Here is a 26564-nt window from a genome sequence, read left to right on the forward strand (position 1 = left end):
ATTAAAATTACTATTCATTATAAAATTGACTGCGGATGATAACATACTATACATATACTCATATGTGATTAATATAGCTTTCCGAATGTTTCATGTAATACTCAACCGATTTTCCGATTGTTAAAAAAAAACAACCTAAACGAAATTCAGCTTAAATTATTTATGACAATTATAGCATCAAAAAAATTGCCTCGCTTATTTCTGATCACTTGAAAACAGTTATGTCTCATCATGATCCAAATAATTTAAGAATAGGATTGCATTATAACGAGATAGCGTTGTGAACAAATTTTTAAATGATTACAATTATTTTATAGAGCAAATCTTAATGGCTATGTGTTTATGTTTAAACTTGGCAATGGAAAAAGAATGTATTCGGCTAGATCCACGAAAATAATTTTTCTTTATAAATTAATTCATTTTCTTTTTAATTAAATACCCAACAAAATTGTTGTATATAATATTTTATAGTTGAAACGTTTTGCACACAGGTAAGATCGGTTTCAAAATCTCAGACTATGGAAATCTTTATACTTTCTGGGTGGTTCCTTTTTATTGACATATTTGGACATCCACATTTTTCTTAATTTAAACTAAATTAAATCAAAATATCCCAATTGAGTCCCTTTTACGTCTTTGTATACCAGAGCTTTACTCTTATCATTAATGAAAATAATAATTCCGAGTCTAATCATGTCATTTTTTTTCAACTCTTTCAATATTTAATAACCAACGAATGCTTAAATAGTTTGAAATATAAGACAAATTTCTCCGAGTACTTTCTCTTCGAAAACGGTAGGGGTATTATGTTTTTCGGGGCAGCTAAAATGCGTTCTGCCGTGCCTTCGTGTTTCTGCAGCAGATTACACATAATAATGTTAAGTGAGAAAATTGGTGCTATAAAATCAAGGCAAAAAGGTATCTACTAAGCCTTCGAAGGGAAAACACTATAGAATGTCCCGAGAATTCCCGTTGGGCACCTAACTGAAAACTTTAACGTGTTTTCTATGATGCTACCTAGCATGGCAATGGCAATTCTTTGAAACACAAATTCTTCAAGCTTTGACAAAGTTTACAACAAATTTTGTCAATGGACCCTTCAATATTTTTAGTGGCATTTTACGAGCTGTTTTTTTTACGAGGCTCCCGCATCACGTGGAAACTAATACGCCGCCTGCCCATTGAAAGTCACAAATGCATTCCGGGAGTGGTCTGTCACTTGACTGTTGTTTTTGTTGTCTCTGTGTTGAAGGTAACTCACGGCATCTTCCCACCACTCCGTGTCGCTCGGAGCTTAACACGCGTGTGCCGCTCGGTTTCTTTTCTGCTGTCGTTTACTTTTTATGATAATGTAATAAAAGCGAATTAACCTATAAAACTGAAAAAGTGTGACTTACATGATGGAATTGCGCCATAAGGTCTGGGCGTGTCCTCGCACACACACCATACACACACACACACACACACACACACCAAACCTACACGCACTCACACAAGCATATAATTTATAGACCCAGGGCAAGACAGGCGGTACCACCCACAGAAAAAATAAGTAACGGCAACAATAACAAACAAAGAACTCCATATGCTAAAGTCCAAAGCAGCCGACTGTTATATACATTATAAAAGACCCTTAGACAACTCAAATCAAACAAGATAGAACGCTACAGTCGAGCAAGCCCGACAGTAAAATAGCCTGTACTCTCCACAAAAAAAAAAAAATTTAAAAAAAAAATAAAAAAATAAATTAAATTATTAAAAAAAATGAATGAATGAATTAATTAATTAAATTAAATTAGAATACATGTTTATGTTCAGTTTAAACAGCATACATTTACATCACGTACCTATGCGTGTTTATATGCGTGTATGTATGCAGCACAAAGTTGAACAAAAGCAGCAACAACAACAACAGCTGCGGGCAGCGCTGCCGACAGAGCTGCAGGCAGCGCATGAGCAGCGATTTTACTTATGGCTCTTTCTTTCTTAAGAATTGACCTATCATGATGAAATTTGGCACACGGACACATTAGTACTAACTGGAATTGCGGGGGAGTGGGGGGGTGCATCGAAAAAAAACTCAAACTCGTACTTTCTCGGTCTTAGGAGAATATGGAAACCAAGTTTGGTTATTCTAGCTCTTATACTTTCTGAGATCCTTGCGTTCATACGGACAGACGGACAGACAGACGGACAGACGGACGGACGGACAGACGGACGGACGGACAAGGCTATATCGACTCGGCTTCTCATCCTGATCAAGAATATATATACTTTGTGGGGTCTGCCACGCCTCCTTCTGTGTGTTACATACATGCGCACAAAACTAGTATAGCCTTTCACCCTTTGGGTACAGGCTATAAAAATTAAAATTAAAAAAGAAACAAATTAATAGAAATTATAGAACAATAGCTGCTAAATGTAATACGTATGTATATCTGAGAAGTGTATCGCGCTAGCTTACGCTGTATTCAAAAAAAACAAAAAGGCTCATCCATTAAAAGTATTAAAATTATAAGATAAAACTAATATTTCTTTATACTCTTTGATTACAGGTTATATGAAGGAACAACAATTTTGAAACAAAATTCGCTGTTTTTTTACAGTTAGCGCTCATTATTCCTACTATTAAAAATATGCCTTATTTTTTCCTGGAAGATGTTGATTTTAGAATGTTTTTCGCATGATTAAAGACCTAAATAAAAAACACACAAAAAATAGTGATACTAGTTATAACAAGAGAGAACGCTACAGTCGAGCAAGCCCGACAGTGTAATACCCTGTACCCAGGTAAACTTCCGTCACTGAGTTATATGCGCCCATAGCAGCAGTAAAAAGAGGAAGAAGAAGAGCGAACTTGTTGCTGCAGTTTGTGGGGGTTGTACTGGTGAGAATTTGTTTCGCTAATAACTTTTCTTAGAATTGACCGAATTTAATAAAATTTTGAATTTAGATATTTATTTATAAATTATGTGTGCAAAGTTTGGTTGAGGTACCATTTGAAATGTGGACGCTATTGACGAAATTCTGCAGCGGGGGAAGGGGGGGAAAATTAAAAAAAAAAAATAAAATCGTCCTTACTCGGACCTAGGAGAATCTGGATGCCAACTTTGGTTATTCTAGCTTTTATAGTTTCTGAGATCCTCGCGTTCATCCAGACGGACGGACAGACGGACGGACATGTCTAGATCGATTTCTCTCGTCATGCTGATCAAGAATATATATACTTTATGGGGTCGGAGATGCTTCCTTCTGTATGTTACATACTTTGCACAAACCTAATATACCCTTTTTACCCTACGGGTACAGGGTATAAAAATAATATATGTATAACTATAGTTCTGAAGAAATACAACGCGGCCCTGTTTCGATCTTCACGACCAATTTTAATTAAAAGAAAAGCAACTCAATCTAAAAAGCTGAATCATTCTTGAAGGCAGCTTTTTACCAAATCACTGAGTAGGATCGAGTTCTCAAAGACATCACCGCTATTAAGAAAAACTAAAACTGAAAAACTAAGGAAATGAAACAATAAATTAAGTGTTAAATACAATCTTCGATCATTTTGCTATACATATATGTTTATACTAGTAGTTATGCACACAGTCTCTATTTTATTTGAGATACCGAGGACTTGAGAATTGCAGTCAAATATAATGTTAAAACAGAAACTGAATCATTGAGAGATGAAGTTTTAAATTCAAGGATTCTTTTGGCTCCTATTTTGGATCCAAAATGTAATTAAAATATTAATCCGTTTAAGATAGATTTATTTATAAATAAACAACAATTTTAACCAAAAAACCGACTTCAAACTCCAAAAATAACAATAATTCTTCCAACATTCTTGAAAAAGAATAAGCAATTATTTTTTTAATTTTTATTGCATATTAATTTGTGTTGTAATAATTTGAAGTCGGTTTTTCTTTTTGTTCAAATTGTAATTTATTTTTTTTAATTTTTAATGAATCTGAAGTAGACTAATTGCCTGAATATGGGTAGAGCTACTAGATGACGCAAATATCGGGATATTCTATACCCCAACAGATTTATATAAATTGTAAATGTTAAATTGTAATTAAGACTAAACACCTAGTTTAAGTTGTATTTATATTTAACTATAAGTTTACTTTGAGTTATAAATATAACAGTATAATTAAAAAGTAAAAAGTATTATAAATCAAAAAGTATTCGGCCGTTAATGCGCATCTAAGAATTGAAGAGTTCCAATAATCAGAACACTTAAAGTACATCCTTTCCACAAAAAAAAAAAAAGAATCATCGTGATATTGAGTTATTCGTCCATTTGTCGCGCATTTGGTTTTCTCATGAAAATAAAAATACAGACGAGCTGAGAACCTCCTCCGTTTCTGGAAGTCGTTTAAAAAATAAATGTTGTGTTCTCACTTTTGTTTGCGCTTTAAGAACTAAAGGATATCAAGCTTGAATCGAATTGAGAACGTAAGTTTTAAAGCACATTTGTTAAATATTTTAAAACTACAGCTCCAGGTTTTGGACATTTTGGACACAAAAACGCGGGGCTTTCGAGTTTGCTCTACTTCAGGTGTTACATGGAAGACCGGAATTTCAAAGTACCCCAGCGGCCAGAAAATATGAATGTGTACTTGGCTTTAAGCGACAACTGACCAGCTTGGCAGTTGACTTCAAGAGGCGTTAGAGGAAGGGGGAAAAAAAGGGAAAATAAATAAACACCAACCGATGCGCCCCTCTGAGTGTTGAGTACAATATTTGCCATGTTGCGCGTTTTACGAGTTGCGCTTTTTGCGCGCTCAATGGGGCAGCAGGAGGGCCGCAGAAGAAGAAGAAGAAGTGGCGAGATGCCAAATGCAATCAATCAATGGGTCACCACAACGACGACTGCGCGCCGCGCCAGCAGACGAGTGTCAACCACATGGGGCGTTTCCATTTGCGGCCGCCACAGCTGGCCACCCACTGGGCCGGCCCAGGCCCAGGCCCAAATAGCGCCTGCACTTGTCACCCGCATCCTGGCAAGAATTGCACTTCACTTACAAATCAGTTGCCACTGCCACTTAAAACCTATTTTGACAATTGAGCTGTTCGCCTGTCACGCTGACAGTGTTTGCTTTCAGGGAGGGCAGGGTGGTGGTGGCTTACCGTTTCGATTCGTTTCAGGCCGCTTCCGCACCCCTCCCAGCCATTAGTCCGATGGGCTGAGGGACGCGCATTTTATGCCGTTTTAATTGCAACATCTGTCACTGCGGTTTATGCATATATCAATTTCAAAATAGCCGCCAAATGGCAGAAGCGGCAGAAATGGCAGCAACGGCAGCAACGGCAGCTCGGAATCGAAGCCACAGGCCCCGAAATATTCTAACCCGAAAAGTGATGTGGCCTGGCAAGGAAGCGGGGCAGGGCGAGGCGAGGCGAGGCGAGGCAGAGTGGCGCGAAAAATGAATTATTTTTATTTTTCACTTGCAAAACTGTCACAACACTCTCAACAGGCGGCTGTCGAGCTCAACATTCGCCTCAGTCGAGCCTGTCGATGATGAAGGGCAGGGGACCGATGGATGGGTAAGGGTACGCAACGGTCTGTAACCTTTATACAGGCATTGTTTGAATGGTTGTTGTAATTTTTGTTGTTGTTGTTTTCGTTGTTGTTGTTGTTGCTGTAATCGCTTTTCGGCATGCTCGACTTCAATGGCTGTCAGGCTGTTACTCGTCTATATTCAGATTCGAAATGAATCCATGGCCCGTCACATAATTTATGTCCATTATTCAATCGTAATTATTTTATGCGATATAAATAGGCATAATAAATACAAGTACGCTTGGGTACATTTACTATGAATTGGAATTAACCAGCAAACATTGCACACCCAATGATTCCAGCAAGCGTGTCGTAGTCCTTAAAATCTGCAGAATAATGTTTAATGCATGAACGCGTACGAAGGACCTTGGATGCGAAAGGCAATCACAGAATTTTAGCGATAACTACAAATTATTGAAGGGTTTTGAAGGCCAGCAAAGAGTGAAGTACTGTCCAGTGGCTTAATTTTTTATTTTCTAGCTTATTCCAAAACATAATGCGTAGAATGTGTAGAGCTATATTTGAAAGTAAGGCATTAACGGCTATAGGATGTGCAGTATACTATATAAACAGATTTTCCTTGAGCATTACTCATATTATTATTTCAATTATACACTATATTTTAAAAAAGTTTTCTTCTTTTTCCCCTTCTAAGCTTGACACCCTTGCTATACCCGAACTATACTCGTACATACAAATATTCATACGAGTCTTGCCTTCTTTTGACAGCAACAATATTACTTACTAATATTAATAACCAGGAATGATTTAAATGAAGAACAAACTAATTGATATTGCGACATGCTGATTATATATGATCTGTGATCTGATTTACAGCATAGACACCAAAAAACAATATATGTACCTCAATTCATGTTAAAATATGCCTAAAACTTTTAATAATTTTTAAGTTTTTCTTTCAAATAAACAATAACTATATTCCAGAACAATTATATGCCTCAAAAGATTTCATTCCAATAATGTAAAAACATAAAAAAACAATGGAAATACTTCGAATATTATTATCGATTTATGTTTAGAATACCTAAAACTATATGACAATTGATTAGAAGCCCGCTTCTAACTGCCAGAGAATTGAAAACAAAAGTTTATACATTTTTCATTTTGTGGAATTAATTTGTCTAAGGATTGGCTTTATTTTTAAAGATTTTCTTAATTTGCGCAGCTCTGCCCTCTCGAGGTGTTCAATCAGAAGTGACTTGTTCATCATCTAGTTCCGATGGTTCATTCATCGGAACAACTTAAATGCTATCGGACTTAAATACAATCGGACTTAAATACTAGTAGTTGTCGTTTAGTTATCGAGTTCATATGAATACTTGTACAATCCAACAATTTTCCTAATAGCCATCTTAATTCAGAATTTAATATCTTTATATGAATAGCACCTAATATACAAAAAAAATTAAGAGTGGAGCCAAACAAAATAACAAAGTACATACATATTGCATAAAGTGTATAACTTTTTTCTCTAAGAAAAGTTGAAGTAAAACTATTACTTCGTTTATAAAAGTTCCACATTTCTTTACCATTTAAAGAGCGCAATTCTTATTTCTTAATTTTATTATCTGAGGAAATTTAATTTTTGTGAGTAGTGCATTAATTTATAAGAATCTTTCTTGTCGCACCAGGAACTAATAATAAATAAATAAATAAATACAGTCATTTAAAAACGAACAGTTTAGAATAGTGTAACATATGGCTGTCATTTACCGATCGTGCACGAACTTCACTTTGTAAGTATATAGTATTGTCAGAATATTAAGAAACTTTCAACCAATTATCGACTTAAAGCTCACCAAAAACTGATTGAATTTGTACTCCGCCTATATCTGCGTATACAAGTACATTCCAGGCTGGTATTATAAAATAACCTCCATAATAAAGAAACATTTTATACTCTAACCAGCTGACACTGAAGTGCAAACATATTGGAAATCCTTTGCATTTATTTGTTTGTTACTGTATTGGTGTAATTGTGAAAATCTCTTAAGCCCTCGCCAAACAAAACCCAAGCCCAAAAGGGCATAACAAAATCAGGACGCAGCCAACACTCAGCTAGCTCGAAACTTGGCCATTGCGAAATGAGTTTGTCAATCAAAATGCAAATGTCAGAGGGAAGTGACATAATCCCACTTGGGAGTGGAACTAAGCCGAGCGAAACGAGCCCAAATCCCGTTGCGCGCTAAAGTGTTTGACCGCAGCGGCAGCGACGCGGCAGCGCAGCAGCAGAGGAGGCAACTCTCTCGACATATGAATAAATTCCCGTGCTGGTCAGAAGGCGGCGGCGACGGCGACGGCGACGGAAATGGCGACATATGACGACGATTTTGTACCGCTGGCGGCCCGAGGGGGTGGCAAATGCATGACACCCGGTCGGGGATGGGGGTGGAGAGGGGGTGGGGGTGTTAAATTGCACTAATCGGCTATTGGGCTCAACAAGGAGTGCAACAGCGTTTATGTTTTATGTGCTCATTTATAATGCGGACCGTTCATTTGGTAATGGCTCGATAATGATGATGACAATGGCCGTGGCACTTGAGGAGGTCGACGGGCATTTGCCAAGCCCGGTGGTAAGCAGGACACCTGCTCCTGTTCCTGCCTCACTCTGTGGAGTGAGCGGCAGCTTGTAAAAATCTCAGCCAAGTACATGTGGCAGCACTTTGGCCAAAAGTTCGACTTCCTGGTACTGGTTCGCACACACAAAAAACAGCCAGAGAAACAGAAAAATGTGTTCACTAGATCTCGAGCTGGCCAGCTTGACCATCGCCCTGTCACAGGGGGCGCGGAATGGCCTGACATGGCATGGCCGTGGACGTGGACGTGGATGTGGATGTGGACGTGGCAGACATCAACGATGAGCTCGCATGTAAGTTCAGGCGCCACTCGCCACTCTTGGCCATAAGGCCGTGTGGCCGTGGGTCAAGCAGCAGGTACCCCAAGCCTCTGATCTGCACAAATAAATAGCAGAGAAGCAGGGACTTCGACAAGAAATAAATAAAAATCTAAATTGAACGAGCGACTGAAGAAACATACAGGCAGGCCGGCAGTCAGCCAGTCAGCCAGTTAGGCAGTTAGGCAGTCAGGCAGTCCGGAGGCAGCAGAGACTGCTACGCTCCACTCGCCGACAGACACGACTTCGATGTAACTCCAATAGATAGACCCTCAACAGCCGCACCACTCGGCTGCAAGTGGGCAAAAAAAGTCATAAAAGTGAATAATCCCAATCCCAATTGCCAATTATGCGGCAACAGCCCCACAATGACAAGACAAACGCTTCAGCTATCGACGATCGTAGCTGTTGTCTGCAGTCGTCGTCACCACTTGGCGCTTGCGGGGGTGGTGGTGTGGCGCAGCTATCGGTGGTGCTCCTCGCCCAGTCGGCAGCATTGCCTTCCAGCCTGCCAGCCTGCCAGCCTGCCAGCCACATGGCATGACCAGACAATCTCTTTGCCTCGGCTGTTCGGCTGTTCGGCTGTCGTGGCGTCTCGGCCAGAATCGCTTTAAATTATTTCGTACAGTTTTTATTTAATTTGATTTGCGGTGCTTATCAGGCGCCACAGCTCGACGCGATCGGTGACAATTGCTCAATCGAGCTGGAAAATGCCTCTGATGAACATAACCCACAATTCCATGCAATACCAGAACCAGATCTTGTAGAGAAGTTGACACGGATTAAGCATTTCAAATCGTTTCTGCACATTTTCTATCAAAATCTTTACATTTTCATGCCACGGAGACATTAGGTTTTTGCAAAAAATGCAACCGGCAGAAGAAAGTATCTCCGATCCCTAAAACTATGTACACCTAATTCTGTTTTTACACGGTAGATTGGTTTTAGAAAAAAAAAGTGTTAAAAAAGACATAAAAAAATAGATGATTGTTTCCTTATCTCTAAACCCTATTAAAATGAGTGAAAAAACAAAAAATAATAGGTTGTTAAATTTTAAAGTTAAAATAATTTTTGTTTCTTATTAAAATACAAATTTAACTGCTGTCATTACAGTTACTAAAAATATCTTTCTTTGAATAAAATCACTATCATTGCTGAAATAATTTTGAACAGGACTTACTCTTATGTTATGAGCCGTTTTTGGCCTCTTTGTGTAATTCTTTGTAACGATCCATACCAGAATTGTTTCTCGCTGTTTGGGAGCTGTGTGTGTTTTAAATTTTTTGGTTTTGTTTGATTTTGAATCGTGCTAAATCGAAAAAAATGTAACAAAAATTAAAATTTCTTATTATCACACCGTGCTAAATCAAAACCTTGTAAAAACAGAATTAGGTGCACATATATTCTTAATCCGTCTGTGTGTCCGTCTCTCTGTCCGTCCGACTGAATGTCCGTATCTCTGCCCGTCCGTCTGTATGAATGCCTGTATTTCGGAAACGACTGAGGGCACTTTGAGCAAACTTGATATTTATTTATTTATTTGAAAATCAATAGCAAATAATACTGCCATTTTATACAACAAGGAAAAAATCTAACATTAAAAAAAAGTAAAAAGAGAAAAACAGAATTTAAAATTAAAGAAATTTAGAAATAAGTACTAATCCTTAAGGGTTATTTTAGTCCCTAAAATAGGCCGCTGTGTCCCAACTTACTGCGGGCGATTTGTATTGAATTAGTGGATGTGTATTAAATGCTGGTAAGCTTAATGTACGGAGATGTTCCTGCTTAAATTACTAGAGGATTGATTAGACAAGACGTTATGGTAGAGTTGATTATAATTAGAACACGAAAAGGTGAGTGAAGTGCAGAATTTGAAGTACAGCGCTCAAGAAATCGAGTTTATTTTACGCTTTACAATTTAGTCAATACTGTCCACAATTCTAAAGCTCCATAAACTAAACTTTGCATACTTAATTAATATTTAATTATAATTTTTTTTCAAATGATCAATACATCGATTCTAAGAACAGTTCTAAGTGAATCGAATTTAATCCGCCCACAAAACGCAGCACCGAATTTATTCTGCCACTTCTTTTTGCTTCTGCTGTGCGCGCATAAAATAGGGTATTTCACTGACGGTGTGCTCAACTGTAGCACTATATGTTTTGTAAATTTCGATAGGTCGACAATATACTATATTTCCTACAAGTCATAATACTTTGACGATTAAGATTCATAGCTTGAAATAAAATGTTCCACAAATTTTAAGAAAACATATAGAGATTTTCTTAAACTTGAATTAAAAAAGACTTAAATTTAATTTTGTGCCATTCTATTTCTTTATTATAATGGAATTTGGAATTTAGCTTGAAAAGAGAAATTTAGAAAAATAGAGTTTAAGAAACAGATCAGTGGTAAAATATTATGATTTAGCACAGATCTCGTTGAAGTTTTTGAATTAAATACATTTTTTTGTAAACATTTAATCTTTATTTAAGAAATTGCAATTTTGAAACTTTGAAATTTTTTTATCCTGCTTCTTTCATGTTGGTTGCCGCGTAATTCGAAATGGACTCAGGAACGAAATCATATTTTGGGATTCTTGCTAGCTCGTTGAATATTCTCATTGATATAACGATGCATAAAATTGTTCTTTTTCGAAATATTTTTATTTTATTATTGATTCATAGGTATTAAAACCAATTGATGTATTTGAAAGCTATATTTTTTAAACCTTCTGTTTGTTTATTACTTAACTTAATAAAACTGTACTAAAATATTGTGGTCGCAATTAAGTTTATTTTTCAGAAGTACTTATTTTGGATTCAAAAAAAGTGCAATACATTTCCACTCATATTACTCATCGCGTGGATTAAAATAAAGTCTTCAATCATTTGAATGAAACATTTCAGGTTGAACGAACCCGAACATGCAAACTTAATTAATAATTTCCTGCTTAATGGGCGAATATTGGATTGCCGGAGGACTGGCAACTAGTCGCGCAATTGCCACACAAGTCGCACCAGAACACCCTTCACATTAACGAGTCAGCATGAAATTTATTTCGCGCGCCTCAGACGAGCATGCAAATTAATTTGGCAGTCGGAGTGACTGCGCGTAGCCCCCAGGAATCTTTGCAGATTTGCTGCATTCCCCGAAGACGCGGCTGGGATTCAGTTGACGTTCTGCTTGTCAGCATTTTACAAGATGCGTTGAACAAGTGGCAACTGCAATATCAGTGTGTGTGTTAAATTAAATCCACATCTTACTCCAACAATTTTGCAGATAATTTTGAATTTGTACCGCATTGTATACAAATCACTGAAGACTTATCTATTTTATGGCTGCGCCTAATTGATCAGCTAGGTTGTTGTGAAGATATACTTGTAAAGTTCCGAATTTATATGCACATACATGTATATACATATATGGGCATGAAAACGATTTTTTATTGTGCTAATAGGCTTAACTTACTTGTATAACCCTTAGTTAGCCCAATAATTGGTTCTAAGGTTGATTGTGGGAAACTTTTCGTTTCCAAGATAATTGCAAAAAAAAACATGGCATTCGCACGGGACTAATCCAGAAGTCATTTTCGCGGCACCCAGTTTCAACGCCGATTTAATTAAAACCTAAGACAATATATTGTATCAATATAACGGGTTATTTTCTAGTTAACAGAAATATTCATTGTTTCTATCCCTTTCCATTTGAACTTGCAAAAAAATGCTATTAAACTGAGAAACATCCGAATTCAATTTAGCAATCAACTATCATTTTGTAAGGAAACAAAAATTCGAATTGTTAAATTTCATAATTACAAATGGTCTTATTTTTTAGCAAGTGCTTTTTTATTTTTATTGAATTCACAATTTAATTTTAACCCTTTTTTCCTATATTTTAAACGTGTTTTGCTTTGTGTTTGTCTACTGCAAATAATTTGATAGTTAAAAACCGGCCAACAAAATCTGACCCCCTCTGGATTAACTCCTGGTTACGGAAAACACAGAGATATTTTGAGTAAATCCTAATACAAAACCACACAAATTTAAATCCTGAAAGCTAGCATTGCTTCCCAAAAAAAAGTCGCAGGTTCTCATAGAACCGATTCACCAAAATCGTATCGCCCAGATATACATGAATTTAGAAGCAATTGCTTTGGAAAACATTAATAAGTAACTGGAATATCTTTGCGTACAACCCCCTCAAATCGAATCCGTTCGCCATTTTCTTTTTGCTTTCGTTACACCGCTATTCCATCCCTCAACTGAAGAGGAAGGCACTGCCTGCAGAGACATTGCATTTGGATTACTAATATATACATGTACAATAGTGTGTATATATATATACTTATGCTTCACATAAAATGCTGCAGTGTGTAATTGCAAAATTCAATAACTCATTTGCATATGCGACTGCGCCTGCCTAAAGCGATGGAAGAGCATCGGACGGGTGTCAGGCAGAAACAGCACATCTTGACATTTGCATCTTGAAATGCAACTGAAAGATACAATCACAATCTGTGTATCCAGATGCGCTCCTGTCGTCGTTGTTATTGTCGACATCGGCGTTGCCGCAGACAATCTCAACATTGACAGCAGCCAGCCCGTCATGCCTAGACTCGCACGAGCTGGAGCGCCAGCCGATAGCTTCCTTCCAGAAGCCGGGGGCGGAGGCGGAGACAGAGACGGTGAGGAACTTAGAGCCGGAGCCAGTGTGCAGATGATAAATGACGACATTTCGACAATTTCCAACACAATCGCATTTGGCAAATCGAAAATGAAATTAACACATCCCCTGCCTGCTGACTGCTGCCAACTGCCTAGTACCAAGGCCTACCACATCGCGCCAGTTGCCTGATCCGACTTATAGACCACCATTTCGGCAAGCAACATACTCGTAGATACTCACGCTTCCAGCCGTAAGGCAATGTCTCTGTCTATCTGACTGTGGTAAGATTAAAATGTGTGCAATTTGTAAATGTTTGTCAAATGAAACTGTTTCGCATTGCTGTTGTTGCTTCTGCAATTGTTGTTGATTATACGCTCGTTTCTGCCTTCCAAAATGAGTCCCTTTTTCGGCTGTTCTCAACGCTTCTGGTGAAATAATATTTCAATTGCAGCCCAAGCAAACATCGCATCTGACAGATACAAAAAGACATACGAGTTTTCCTGCCAAGCAGAGTAATGAAAAATTTTTAATTCCACAAAGCATTGTCATTGAAATAGTCCAATTTTTTCCTTAGCTAAGCGGACCTTTTCCCTACAGGGATAAATGTCGAATAAGACTAGAGATCGATTCAGTACAAGGCATAAATTATTGTAGAGTATCAAATATAAAAAAATTCTAAACTACATTATATATTCTGTCATTGATAAGGACCAAGATTTGCAAAACTAGAAGTATGTTTTAATACCATTACAAATATAATTTAATACAAAAAATAGCCTTTCCCACATTTATACTAATAAAATCCCCCAGTTTCATTTACTCTGGAATTACAGAAGAGATTATTGGCCTTTTTGTAAAATGGTCTACTGATTTAGTAGCAAGGAAGTGTAGCTGATCCCAGTATCACGAGTTGAGTCGATATTGTATGTAAGTATATCCGGTTATATACTGAAAAAACTACAGAGAATACAGATATGATTATTTTCAAAATCTATTCATTGTTCTAAAATTTGTATATTTATATCAAATATAAAACACAAAATTTTCAATCAGAACCATATTTAACTATTTATATATTATTTAACTATTTATATATATTATATATTCTTCAAATATGAATATTATCGATGTCATTTCATTTACTTCAACAGAAGAATAGTTAAATTTACTTTGTTTGGTACCAAATTTTAATATTTTTCTCAACATTGGTATTAAGCTTCTTGCAGCCGATTTAAATATTCTGTAAATACTAACTATTTATTCAATTTTTATATTTGTATTACCTTATTCGAATTTGAGTTTTCACATATGTAAATATAAAATGACCAGAAATTCCAAGTCGGCTTTTAGCGGTTGTGCGGTATAAATATAGTGGAATCAATTGACATGTACAAGTATAATCGTTCATTATGCATTAAATGAGGCTATTTAATTAGTTATTCCTGATTTAAGTATAGTTTCGATATTCATCTACATTTTAAACATATCTACATACATATCATAAAAACAGATTTCAAATTGGTTTTTAAATTTAAATATAAATATAATAAATGTATATTTACGTATATATGCGCGGGAGATGTAATTGAAACCATTTCCCTATAAGTAGTATAGGTAGCAAACATGTAGGGAAAATATATTTTAAGAAAGACTTCTACGACGTCGTGAAACCCCACAAGTTTAAGGTCTAAAGAATGTTCTATAATCAGAATTTTGCTTATTGTTGAGATACCATCGATATAATTATACCGTCTGGACATGTGCGACTTATGCTAAATCAAAGTGTTGATATCGCACCCTTCACCCTTTGCTATTATATCTGAAGACGAAAAATAAACAAATCAAATTTCGATTGTTTATTCGACGATACAAAAGCAAGAATATATTGTTCTAGCTATTTTTACGGCTTAAAAAGCATAGAACAGGAGTTAGTTACTAAATAGTAACTCGTTCAAAAAGTTCCCGGAATAATTCAAAATACAAGTTTGTTCATCACAAAAGTGATATTGTCGCCTTCAAAAACTCCCTTTAAACTGAATTTCCCTAAGCCCTAGGCAGATGAAGTTGTTTTTGCCTCCCCACTCCGCCCTCTATTAGTGATTTTTCATAGGTCCTGTAATTCTTTTTACACGGTTTGTAAGAGTTTAGCATTCCATTCTTGTTTTAAGCAGGGGGGTTTATTAAGAGTTGAGGGTACACAACTCTAGGATTTCATTTCAGTTTTTATATTCTGTACATGAAATGTACAAGAGTGTATTCAGTTTTTTAAAATAACGGCGCTCATGGGCCCTACTTTAATAAAAATTAAGCCCACTTTTTTAGCACAAAAATTCCCTAACAATCAAGAGTGTGTGTTTGCCACAAATAAAATAAAACTAAGAATATCAAAGGCATTCATTAAATTTTTCACCTACCATTGAATATTTACTTCATAAAACTCATACAAAATACATACATACATATGTATGTACGTATTTTTGTACGTTCCAGCTGCAGCTGTCTTTGCTACACGCGTTTCACGTTATATAGCACTGAGCATTTTTCTTTGAGCCAACCAGGGCGGCAGCGATACAAACTTGTTCTCGCTCGCACTCACGCTTTATGAAAGAACAGTCGTTGAAACGCAGAGACAAACCAGCTGTTGAGCAGCAATCGGCGTCCCTGGTGTGCGTGTTTTTGTTTAGTTTGTGTTGCGCAAATCGGCAATTTATTTGTTTTTGTTTAATATTCGTGCATAATAAGTGTGTAGAGTGTGCAATGGAGCCGCCGAAGGAATTATCCGTCGCGGAAATAAGAAATTACATGCTGCAAAATGCAGATTGCAAAGTCACCAACCACGCACTTGTAAAACATTTCAGGCCATTCCTCACAGATCCGCAAACACAAAGTGAGTCATCAGCTTGGCTCAAAAAGCAACCTGTTGCTTGCCAGCTACTAAACTAAATGGAAACTAAATAAAATTACAGATGAGGCTCGCAAACTGTTTAAGACCTACGTGACGTTGCTGGCGTCGATTAGGAACGAGAACAATCAGAAGTTTCTTATCTTGCGCAAAAAGTATATTAACGAATGCCCCGAGGACGAGGCCGTGGAGCGTGCTGTGGCAGCTGCAGCCAATGCCGCCGGGCCTTCCAGCCCGGGCGGTGGCTCCATCATTTCGGAAGGTGGCGTTGGCTCGCCTTTTCGTCAGCCACCTCCATACAAGCCACCACCTGTGGTGCAATCACCAACGGTCAGCACCGGGATTGCAGTGCAGCCAGAACACAAGGATAACTATCGCGATTGTGTAAATGAATTCGCAGCAGCCATGCAACGTATTGATCCAGCGCGTCTTGAGCGCCAAGTGCCTACTGAAACCGCTGTTGAAACCATCACTGGTGGGGAAACGCGTCCACAGAGTGTGTCGCGCGCCAACTCTGTAGATGACAGTAAGGAAAACCATAATAAGGAAAACATACCGCGATTTTCCTTCTCGTCCGGCGCATCTGCTACTTCGACTGACAGCTCAGCCACCGATAAAGTAAGCGACACAGTTGACAATCCCGTGATCAGCGTAAAGGAGGCCACTCGCAAGTTCAATCGCATGGCATCTGAAGAAGAAGCCAAGATTATTTCGCCACCAGCCAAGAAAAAGCCAGAGAAGGTGAGTTTGCTCTGAGTATTAAAACCGGTTGACCCCATCATTTTAACATGCGGGTGTGCATCACTTTGAGTGGTCGTCTCGCATGGATGCCCAACTGCAACTTTCCCTTGACGTTTTTCTCCCATTTCCTGTGTGTACCAATGTGCCGGTGGGAAGCTTTTCATGTTTGCTTTCCATAATATGCTCCACTTTTTGTGCATTTTGCATTTTAAAGGTTTTTGCGCGTGCCCTTGTCATGATTAATTAGCGAATTGCTCTGGATTTATTCGTAAATAGTTTTGTGAGTCGCTTTGCATTAATGCAGCAATTACAAAACGCATATGTACTTATGTACATATATTTCATCCACTCCCACTGTGCCCCCAACAAATCACACGGCAGATAACGATCAGCCCTCTACCCTCTGTAAATGTAGCTGGAAAAACGTTTTTATGCCGTCGGTCTATTGTCACATGCATCCATCCACAGCATGGTGGATACTTACTCCCAGACTTGGGCGGTGCTCATGTGGAACTGCTGGGCCCTGGTCGGCCGGCCAACTCACTGAGTGTCAAGCATCACATGTCACGAAGTGCCACCAGCACTTTCGAATTGAATAAATCCATTAATTTTATTAGCGGACAATAAAAATGTTGTGCTCACAAAATTACATGGCGGACACTGCTGCAGCGTCTTCTGCTCTGCTTCTTTGGAGAGGGGGGCCTGGTCGCCAAAGTGTCGCCGGGTACTTGTGTTGCCTGCGCTGCTTGGCGAGCTACTCGACATGTGTACGCTCGTGTACGGACACATGTATGTACTTTGTTCCTTCAACTAGCCATGACAACGTTTTAGGTCTTTGGCCGGCTGTTTGGGTGTGCGCTCCAATTTTGGCCTAATTCGAATGTTTGCATTTAGTTGTTGTTGCTGTTGTTGCTTCGTTTTCCTTGTTGTTATGTATGTTGTTCATTGTTGTAACTCACTTGCTGCAGCAACACCACGTACAAAGACGCCGAAGACTCTCGGCGATTGTGGTTTCTGCACTCGTAGTGTTTATTATTAAAGAACAACGTTAACATAAGTTTAACGACAACAGTAGCAGCAAAACAAGCAAAAAACAAACGAGTGAACATCAAATTCTCAGTTTTGTTTGTGGTTGGGAGGATGGCGGCTTTCAACTAAAGATGAGGAGGATCAGGAAAATGCTATCTTAGAATTGTGTTTGAAGTAACACGACATTTCGCATTGGAATTTACTTTAAATGACATTTATTCACGTTATTATTCAAATTTCCGTTTATTATTAATTGTATATTGTATATATATTGTGCATCCATTCTCAGGTAAAATGGAATGGAATGGAAAATTTTCCATATTGTTTTAAACATTACAAAATGTTTACTTCACCGAAAAACTTATATGTATTATTGCTATAATAACAATCACACAACACTTAAATCTCCGGGAACCACTAGAGGGTCCATTGATTTTCAGGAGCTCCGACCCGTGATAGGTCAACATACCGTAAAACATTGCTTTCGTATGTCGATCCCTACTAATTCGAAGGCTTGGCCTTCGGACTCACGAAAAGTGAAGCCATAAAAATTATCAAATGGGATCATCGGTATCCTCGGTATCCTCGTTATTTGAGCTAGTTGACCAGTTGCTGAGCCGTTGATAATAGTTGTTTAATTAAATTGTCCTACATTTCCTTTGCAATTACGAATTTTACCGTCAATTCATGTGGCGGCAGTCCAGAAGGGTTTAGTGAATTTAAGTATCTTGAATATTAATCACGGTGTCGATCGATTTGTAATCTTTTATTTGGCTGGGGGCTTTTGAATAATATTGCCTTAATATTTAAAGTGACAATGTTTCGAGGATGATTATGAATTAACAGTATGCTATCAGGAGTTTTTTAACGTAATTTTTTTACACCTTTGGTTACATTATCGGCGTTTTAATAAGGATTACATTCTTTTTTGCAAATATAATATAGCCCATGTTCACTGTCGATAGTGTGCAACAGTGAAGCAATCCATTAAATCGGTGCAGTAGATTCGATTCCAGTAGATTCGATTCAATTCAAACTAACAATCAAATCTTTCCTCTTTATAATATTAGTATAGATGTACATATATGTGGCTTGCAGAAAGTTCCTAAACATTACATTTCCAGCTGTGAATTCCTTAAAATCGAGGCTAATACAAATACAATATTAATCTTTATTAAATTAATTACTATTCCAAGAACTACATGAATTTAGCAGAATCCTCTTTAAGCATATGGATGACGGACAAGTTTAGAAACACTCGTCCGATCATTAAGAATACACGATATATACTTTATGGGGTCTGGTACTCCTCCTTTTTGTTGTTGCAAAAACTACATGACTTTATAGGACCCCTTTACTCTTCTTGTACAGGTTATAAAAATAGATAAAAATATACTTTGACTGCTACTGCTTAGACTTTCGAGCATACGTCTTTTCTAGGCCAGACTCTTTATAGAGCATATTCTACACAAGTCGGCATTTACCTTTTTGAATGCAGATCAAAAAAGGAAGATTTTATCTCATGAAATACTACTACATTTCTACTACTCTGTCATTGATGTTCCTCAATGCTGCACACTTTTGAATCTTTATTCCATGAATCGGAATACAGGCAAACACAGACACATGGACACACATGCCTAGGCAATAAAGGGCGACAACATGTTGAAAATTTGTCAAGCGTTACGAGAAAATCGTTTCTAAGCGAGTGCGTCAAGCTGCAGACGCGACAATTACCATTGGGCTGAATTGTCAAACAACTGTCAACCACTCAGAGCTGTCAATCAAACATTTCGGAATTAGGAAGGTATACGTCACTGCATAAATCATCCAAAACGATGGCGAGAACTATAGTCCGCTCTCACACACACGCATATATAGAAAATACATGTAAGATGTTAGACCATAGCGCCTGCCGGCATCCACAGCAGTGGAAATGCGTCAAAGTCAACTTGTCAACTGCACATCAAATTCTGTAAAACTCACTGAAAACACCGACAAAAAGACTTTAAGTGCCTATTTGTGCACACATATGCGCATATATAGTAGTCGCATGTATTTGAGTGTAAAAGTGCGTATATCAAAATGTTGATATGCTACACACTCCAACCTCTCGGCTAAAGTTGAATTTCTCACGTATTTCATGTTTCCGGACTTGTGTTATCCAATAACAAGATAACAAGAAGCTGCAGCCTATAATACTCGCATCGAAATCTCTTTCGGGCACGTGCCAATTTCCGGTACAAGCGACAAGCCTTTAATAGATCGCATCTCATGCAAGTTGGATAAGTAGACAAAACCAGAAATAAAGCATAGCGGCTTTATATATCCCTGTATTTATGTGCATATTCTGTAGAAATGAGAAAATCACATATTTTTGTCCTTTTTTTATTCCTTTTTACTCCACTTGGGAGCTTAGGGCTTCTACAAGAACTTTCCATCTAACTCGATTTTTAGCCGCCGTCTAGCTGTATCCCACGTGATATTGTTCTGGGATAATTCCTGAAGGGTGGTCCGCCGCCAGGTTGTCGTCTTAGGTCTGCTTCCTTGGAGGTTCCTCCAGCCTAGCGCCATCCTTACATCGTCATCGAAGTGGAGCGGATTCAATAATGATGTAGTTGTCAGTCGGCCTGTTGATTGGCCAAAACAAAATCTTCATAGCTTGATTGGTTTAGAAAATCGTGTATTTCATGAAAACAATCGATTGTCGATTATTTAACTCTCAAATACTTAACATTTATTAATTGAAATTATGTACTTCTATTCTATCTTTAAATGCTTGTGATCTTGTATTTTTGGTAGATTTTCAGAAGAAAATTATTTAATTCAGGAGAACTAACTAACAGTACCTATAGTATTTTTGCAATCCTAAAAAAATATAAATTTAGTACACACTATTCTGATATGATAGATTTGGATACAAAAAAGTGTTAAGATCTATTTTTTAAGAAACGATTTCCGTTAAAATAGGAATACTTTCATTTACACATTAAGGGTACATAATAAAATTTATTGGCTTGTTTGTCGATCGAACGGTTGGAGAGATTTGAATGCAAGTCCAACGTTTGAGGCGAAAGTTAGAAATTTATAATAAGGTCGCACACATCATTCACAATTTGCGAATTCTGCACCCTTTTGTCCGGTTTTTTTGATTTTGCGTTTGAATGGCTTTTATTTTCTAAAGTCCTGTGTGCTAATTTCGTCACTACTTTAAGCTTTCTTAAGTAATACCTTGAGTGTGTTACCAATAATGTTATGTTCTTTTAACTTACGATTTTTGCTACACATTTATTTAATTAATGACTATGTTATACTTAAAGCATATTAATTATAAAGAAAACACCCATAATTGGTAGCATTACGTTTATTTTAGTTCAACTATTTGAATTCGCCACCAATTTTCTGTGGACGTTTACAAAAGAAAAGTACGTATGAGGTCGTCGTCAAATTTGTTTTTGAACCCGTTTCAATATCAGTCAGCAAGTCTTTTGTTAGCATAGGTGGAATGAGAGTGGAGAACAGTAGTGAGTCAAATTGTTAACAAATTCATTCGTGAAAAAGATGAGCTAACAACTCCGAGCTGGCGCCAACGATCTTTGTCTATTACAATCCAATTAGTAACTGATCGGATCCCAACAAAAATTTGACGGACAGTTTTGGTTTTTGTTGTGTTTTTTTTTCGCCAAGTAACATAAGAGAAATTATTAATCACATAGAAATTGTAAAATCATTGCGGGAACAAATTTTCAGTCCAGTCGATTAGAAGACGCCTGCGATACGAATGGAAATTAGCTGAGAGGTAACAGTGGCGCACACAGCCCCGTCTAGGGGACCGTGGAAATCAGCTCAGCCCCTCCTGCCGTTCAAACACGGCAGTCGAATCTCGAAACCCACAAAGAAACCCAAAAGCTGATCAATTAAATTCGTTACGATAGTTTGTTCGTTTGTAATTAGCTCCATGATTTTGCATTTTGTGTTCTCTCTCAGCGCCATTGCTAGCCTGAATGTGTTGATTAATTGCCGAGCGATCGGTCGATCAGTGAGGAGCGATGAGCAGATTTTATTTAGCCAATGTTCAAATAAATATACTATATAACGTATACAAATATTGATGTGCTCATTTCGATGATGTCTGAGTCAGAAACGTATATTCGCCAGCGCCAGTTTACACCCAAAAGCTAAGTCTAGAATTGTTTTCTTGACGTTTGAAAGCCGTAGACAGCTGCAATTGCATTGAAATGTTTGAGATATCATTAATCAACCAAATCGAATCGCAACGAAAACAATATTTTTGATTGCATGTCATAGATATTTGGACATTCTATAATTGATAGATTGTTTATGGCTTAAGTTTCACGAGGCAGGCTCTTGAACCGTTGGAATGTCTTCAATGCCAAGTCAGAAGCTCATGTGAAACACTAATTCCCAAAACAATGTACAAGTATGTGTGTGTAACCAATTCTCTTCATTATTTACAGTGCGAAGCTATTGTTGAACTACTCAGATTGAATGATAGGAATATGGCTTGACAGTTTTTCAGAACTCTGTACTATAAACAGTACGGATTCGTATGTGTACTGCAATAAAGGGGAATTGATCCACTTCGCTTTTCGATATATTTATAACAAATACCAATTAATAGTTGTTTTGTGCCGTTCAAACAATTTCAATTCAGGCGTTGAACTGCATTTCTTTTCCAAAAGGGATTTCCTAGCCAAATATTAAAATAAACCTGTGTTGCCCGTTTCTTCAAACGGGCTCAACTATTTCCGATATCCATTCATTTAGACAGACGGACAACAAAATTTAGTCCGATTCAACTGGTCAAAAAAATGTTTAGGCTTTGTTTGGACTATTTAGTATATGGTTTATGAGAAGTTTGCACAAAATCGTCGAGCGGTTCTTCATTTATCATATTTGTTGTAACAAATGAATTCAATAAATGGCGGATCATTTTGTTAATGGGGATTTTGCTGTAAAATTGAAACTTTTTTCAGATAGGGATTGTGGTGTGAATTTGGATGAATCATGTTTTTCACATGGACAGAGTCGGTACCCCAGAGTCTGGGGTACCAGCAGTTTGTTTATTCGTACTCAAAATGGAAAAACAAAAAATATTTTTAATCCAAATGTTTTGGATTATGTTTTTAAATAGCTAGCAATTAAAAACATATTTTTTTGTTTGAATAAGTAAATTTGATGTTCCAATTAAATTTGTTTATTACTTCAATTTATACGTAGCGAAGCACGTACCGGGCCGCTGGTATATAATATAATCTTATATATCTTTTATCAATGCTTAATGTAAGCGCACTTATAAATATCGCCTATTACTAGAGCTGTTTCAATACTTCTGACTTGGTCAGGTCTTTAAATCAAACTACTCTAGAGTAGGCACTCGGTTCGATTCATTCCATCATGACTGAAGCATGATTAAAAATTGTCAAGGTTATCATAAAATTTAATAATTGTCCCTACCTGGGACAGACCTTAAACAAAGATTAAAGAGAGAGAAAAAATGTTTAGTCATAGGGGAAAAACATTTAATTGCTGATAATAGGTAGTACGGCTGACCTCTATATCCTTTTCAATAGCACCTCCTCATCTCTCCAACTGAAACCTTGAATTGATTCTTGGTCCAAATAGATTTGAAGCCAACAAAAATGGTCATAATACTTGTATAACCTGACCGTGAGTAACACTTTGTTTTAATATCAAACCAAACCGCATATCGTATATATTTTTATTAAGCCACAAGGTGCTCCGATGACTATCCTTGTTCTGTCCGTGTCCCAATATGCATATAAAACCTTCAACCAGTAGGCCGTCAGCCGTGCGGACTGTGGCGAACCCTTTTACATAAAAACAAGTTGGTGAAACATGTTAACATAGCCAATAAGCAGCAATAGAAATTAGTTAGCCAAAGCCATCCCCATCATGGACCCGGCAACCACAAAGGACCCAATTAAAAATGTAAGGAAACAAACCAAAAGTTGTTATTGCTGTTGAACAACAACGAGGAGTGTGTCCCGAAGCGGTTAAATTCACAACAACAACGACAAGGGAAACGAGAACGGCCAACGACGACTGCTGGCACTGGCCATCCACCATCCACCACCCCCATCGCTGCCACCGCCTGCACCGCGCCTGGCCTCCCCCACAACCCCAACACATTGGAAACATTGGCAACAGTGATAACAACGGTCTACGGAAAAGTTGGCATCGCACGGCAATGGCAAACACGACCATTTTGTGGCTTCGTTACGCTTAAAAAGGACCAAAGGTAACTTTGGAGCGGCAAACGTAAACACACGCACCCGCTCACCCATACCCGTACTCGTACCCGTACCCGTGCACACAAGCACAAAGAGAGCGAAGGACAACAGGCCCTGAGCCCTGGGTCGGCCGAGGACAACGGCTACCGACCGATGTGATATAATATCTTTTACAGTGCATTGCAAAGCCGGCACAAAGGGACAAACACAGGGCATACACGAGACTAAGAAAGCGAGCAAACAAACAGGCGATTGGGGAGAAATGAGCAAATAGACAAGGGCTACCAACGACGAGCAACCGACGAAAGACGGGCGTTTTAGGTTTGCTGTGTTGAGTGTTGGGAATCGCCGAAAAAAAGAACTGAAAGGTGGAACAACTGGCTTGCGTATGAGTGGCTGGCAGGATTGGCGCTCGTGGGCGGGTCTGTCCTTTTGTTTAGCATTGACATGGCCACTTCGCCGTGAGCCTTACTTTTCCATGTTCCATGGTTCTTCTTCGCTTGTTGTTGCTTCTGTTTTGTTATTGCTGTAACGCCTGTTGTCGTCCAACTCGTCGGCATTTGCAAATGGCCACCGTCGTCCTACCTGTGTCCTGATTGCCACAGAATAAGAGTGTTCCGTGTACGCGAGGCATAATTGGAAAAACGTGAGCGCACTCAAAGAGTCAAGTGGCGTGTCAATTCGGGAAGTTATGAAAGGATCGGACGATGGTCGTGGCACGCGTCGCCACCAATCCTGCGGCTAAACGACGCTCTCACATGTTGTCCTTATTTATTAGCTAGCTAATACTGTTTCAAAAGCATCCAAAAGTGTGGCAGGCAGGCAGGCAGGTGAACGCAGACGCTGCCACTCGACTGTTCCTTGTTAGCATCGTGAACATTACGCGAATGGATAATTAGTTGCCGAAAATGTTTTTCCCGCTCGTAAATACGATGCGCACATGTCGCTGATGTTGCCCCCCTCCCCAGACCCCACACCCGTTGCTCATTAGAACGCTCATTATCAGTGGGCATGTGTGTGTGCGTATAAAGTTTTCCCCCCCAGTGCCGTTCGAAGCCTGTAAATCACGGAGAAAAAAATAACGAAACCAAACAAACTTTCGCCGAGGGTTGGAGCTCTTTCACTTAACGCTGCGCTAAAGAAAACCCGACGCACAATCTGCCCAAAGCACGCGCCTAATAAATAAAAATTATTACCTTCATAATTATGGGAAAAACATGGCGTTGTCGTTGTCGTCGTCGTCGTCGTAGTCGTAGTCGAATGCGTGCGCATAATTATGTTAGCTTTTACGCCCATGTGTGTGCTCCCCACACACACACACACACACACGCACATCCCATCGGATGTCGCGGAGATTTGAGCAACTTACACATGTCTGCCGGAGACAGAGACTCGCATTCTAAGCAAACGACGACTACGCCGGGCGTTGGCGTAAATACTTTCAATGGGCTTTCTATGTTTTATTCCCATCTCCCATCTCATGCCATCGTATTTGGTGTTGTTCTTGTTTTTTGTTTTCCGTTTTTTTACCATTTGTAGACGAAACGGCACAAACACGCATAATTAATTTATGTCTTACTTGTTCTTGTTCCCCCTCCTTGCCTCTCCTTCCAGCAATTAATTGAGGAAAAGGATCTACCCGATGTGACGCTCGCGCATCCCAAAGCGAAGGAATGGATTGTCTCAATGGCAAAAGCTAATTACCAAGAGTTGGCCAAGTTGGCTAAGGACCATCCAGAACTGGTTAAACTACAGGTTAGTCCCCTCTTAATCTCTAATAGGCCCAGTATTAAATCATTTCCAAATCACAGAAGAATACTTTGAAAATTATTTGTTTTGTTATGCCAATGTCATTTTTTATTCATCTTCAATAAATAATAAACACGATTTTCTGACTAAAGCTCCTGGAAAATCCCAAAGTTACTATACTTTTCAAAACATCTACAACAAACTCTTAAGATAAATACGGAGATAAAGTAATTCAGTTTCAATCTTAAGTTCGTAATGTTATTTATTTGGCCGATTCTAATTTAATCATTGACTTAATAAGTTTACTTATTGACAAAAATAATTATTTAAAGTTTGCTCAGAATATCTTCAGAACAAATAAATCAATTTTGTTTGTGAAAGTGAATTTCACTCGCAGTTTTTTCTTAAAAATTATAATCTTTTTACAAACATCCCGCTTTATTCAAAAACTTCAACTGCTTACGACAGCTTGTCAGATAAATTCTAATGCCAATTTTGGGGCCTCTTGTTCTTATGATCGTTGAAATGGGAAAGTTAACCAACAGACATAACCAAATAGATTTAGCTAACTTCACTGATCATTTTAGCGAATCATTAAAAGAGGAGTGTTTTGTTTTGAGAGCAAATTTAAAGTTAAATTTATATTTAAAACATTACTTAGTTTGGCAAACATTTCTGAAGCATCTAATATTGATTTTAAATTTGAAAAATATT

The 26564-nt window shown here is 38.0% G+C and overlaps 1 protein-coding gene across 1 annotated transcript in view; it reads left to right on the forward strand.

Moving 5' to 3' along the window:
* The first annotated feature begins 15796 nt into the window (after positions 1-15796).
* Positions 15797-26564, forward strand: part of LOC115624511 — a 37008-nt gene continuing 26240 nt past the window's right edge. The window contains exons 1-3 of the mRNA XM_030519223.1: positions 15797-16041; positions 16121-16797; positions 25716-25856. Coding sequence (XP_030375083.1) covers positions 15912-16041; positions 16121-16797; positions 25716-25856 — 948 coding nt within the window. The 5' untranslated portion in view covers positions 15797-15911. The remainder of the gene's footprint in view (positions 16042-16120; positions 16798-25715; positions 25857-26564) is intronic.

The sequence above is a fragment of the Scaptodrosophila lebanonensis genome, unplaced genomic scaffold (genome assembly GCF_003285725.1).
Source record: "Scaptodrosophila lebanonensis strain 11010-0011.00,11010-0021.00 unplaced genomic scaffold, SlebRS2 tig00000061-arrow-pilon, whole genome shotgun sequence".
In the NCBI taxonomy this organism is placed as follows: Eukaryota; Metazoa; Arthropoda; class Insecta; order Diptera; family Drosophilidae; genus Scaptodrosophila; species Scaptodrosophila lebanonensis.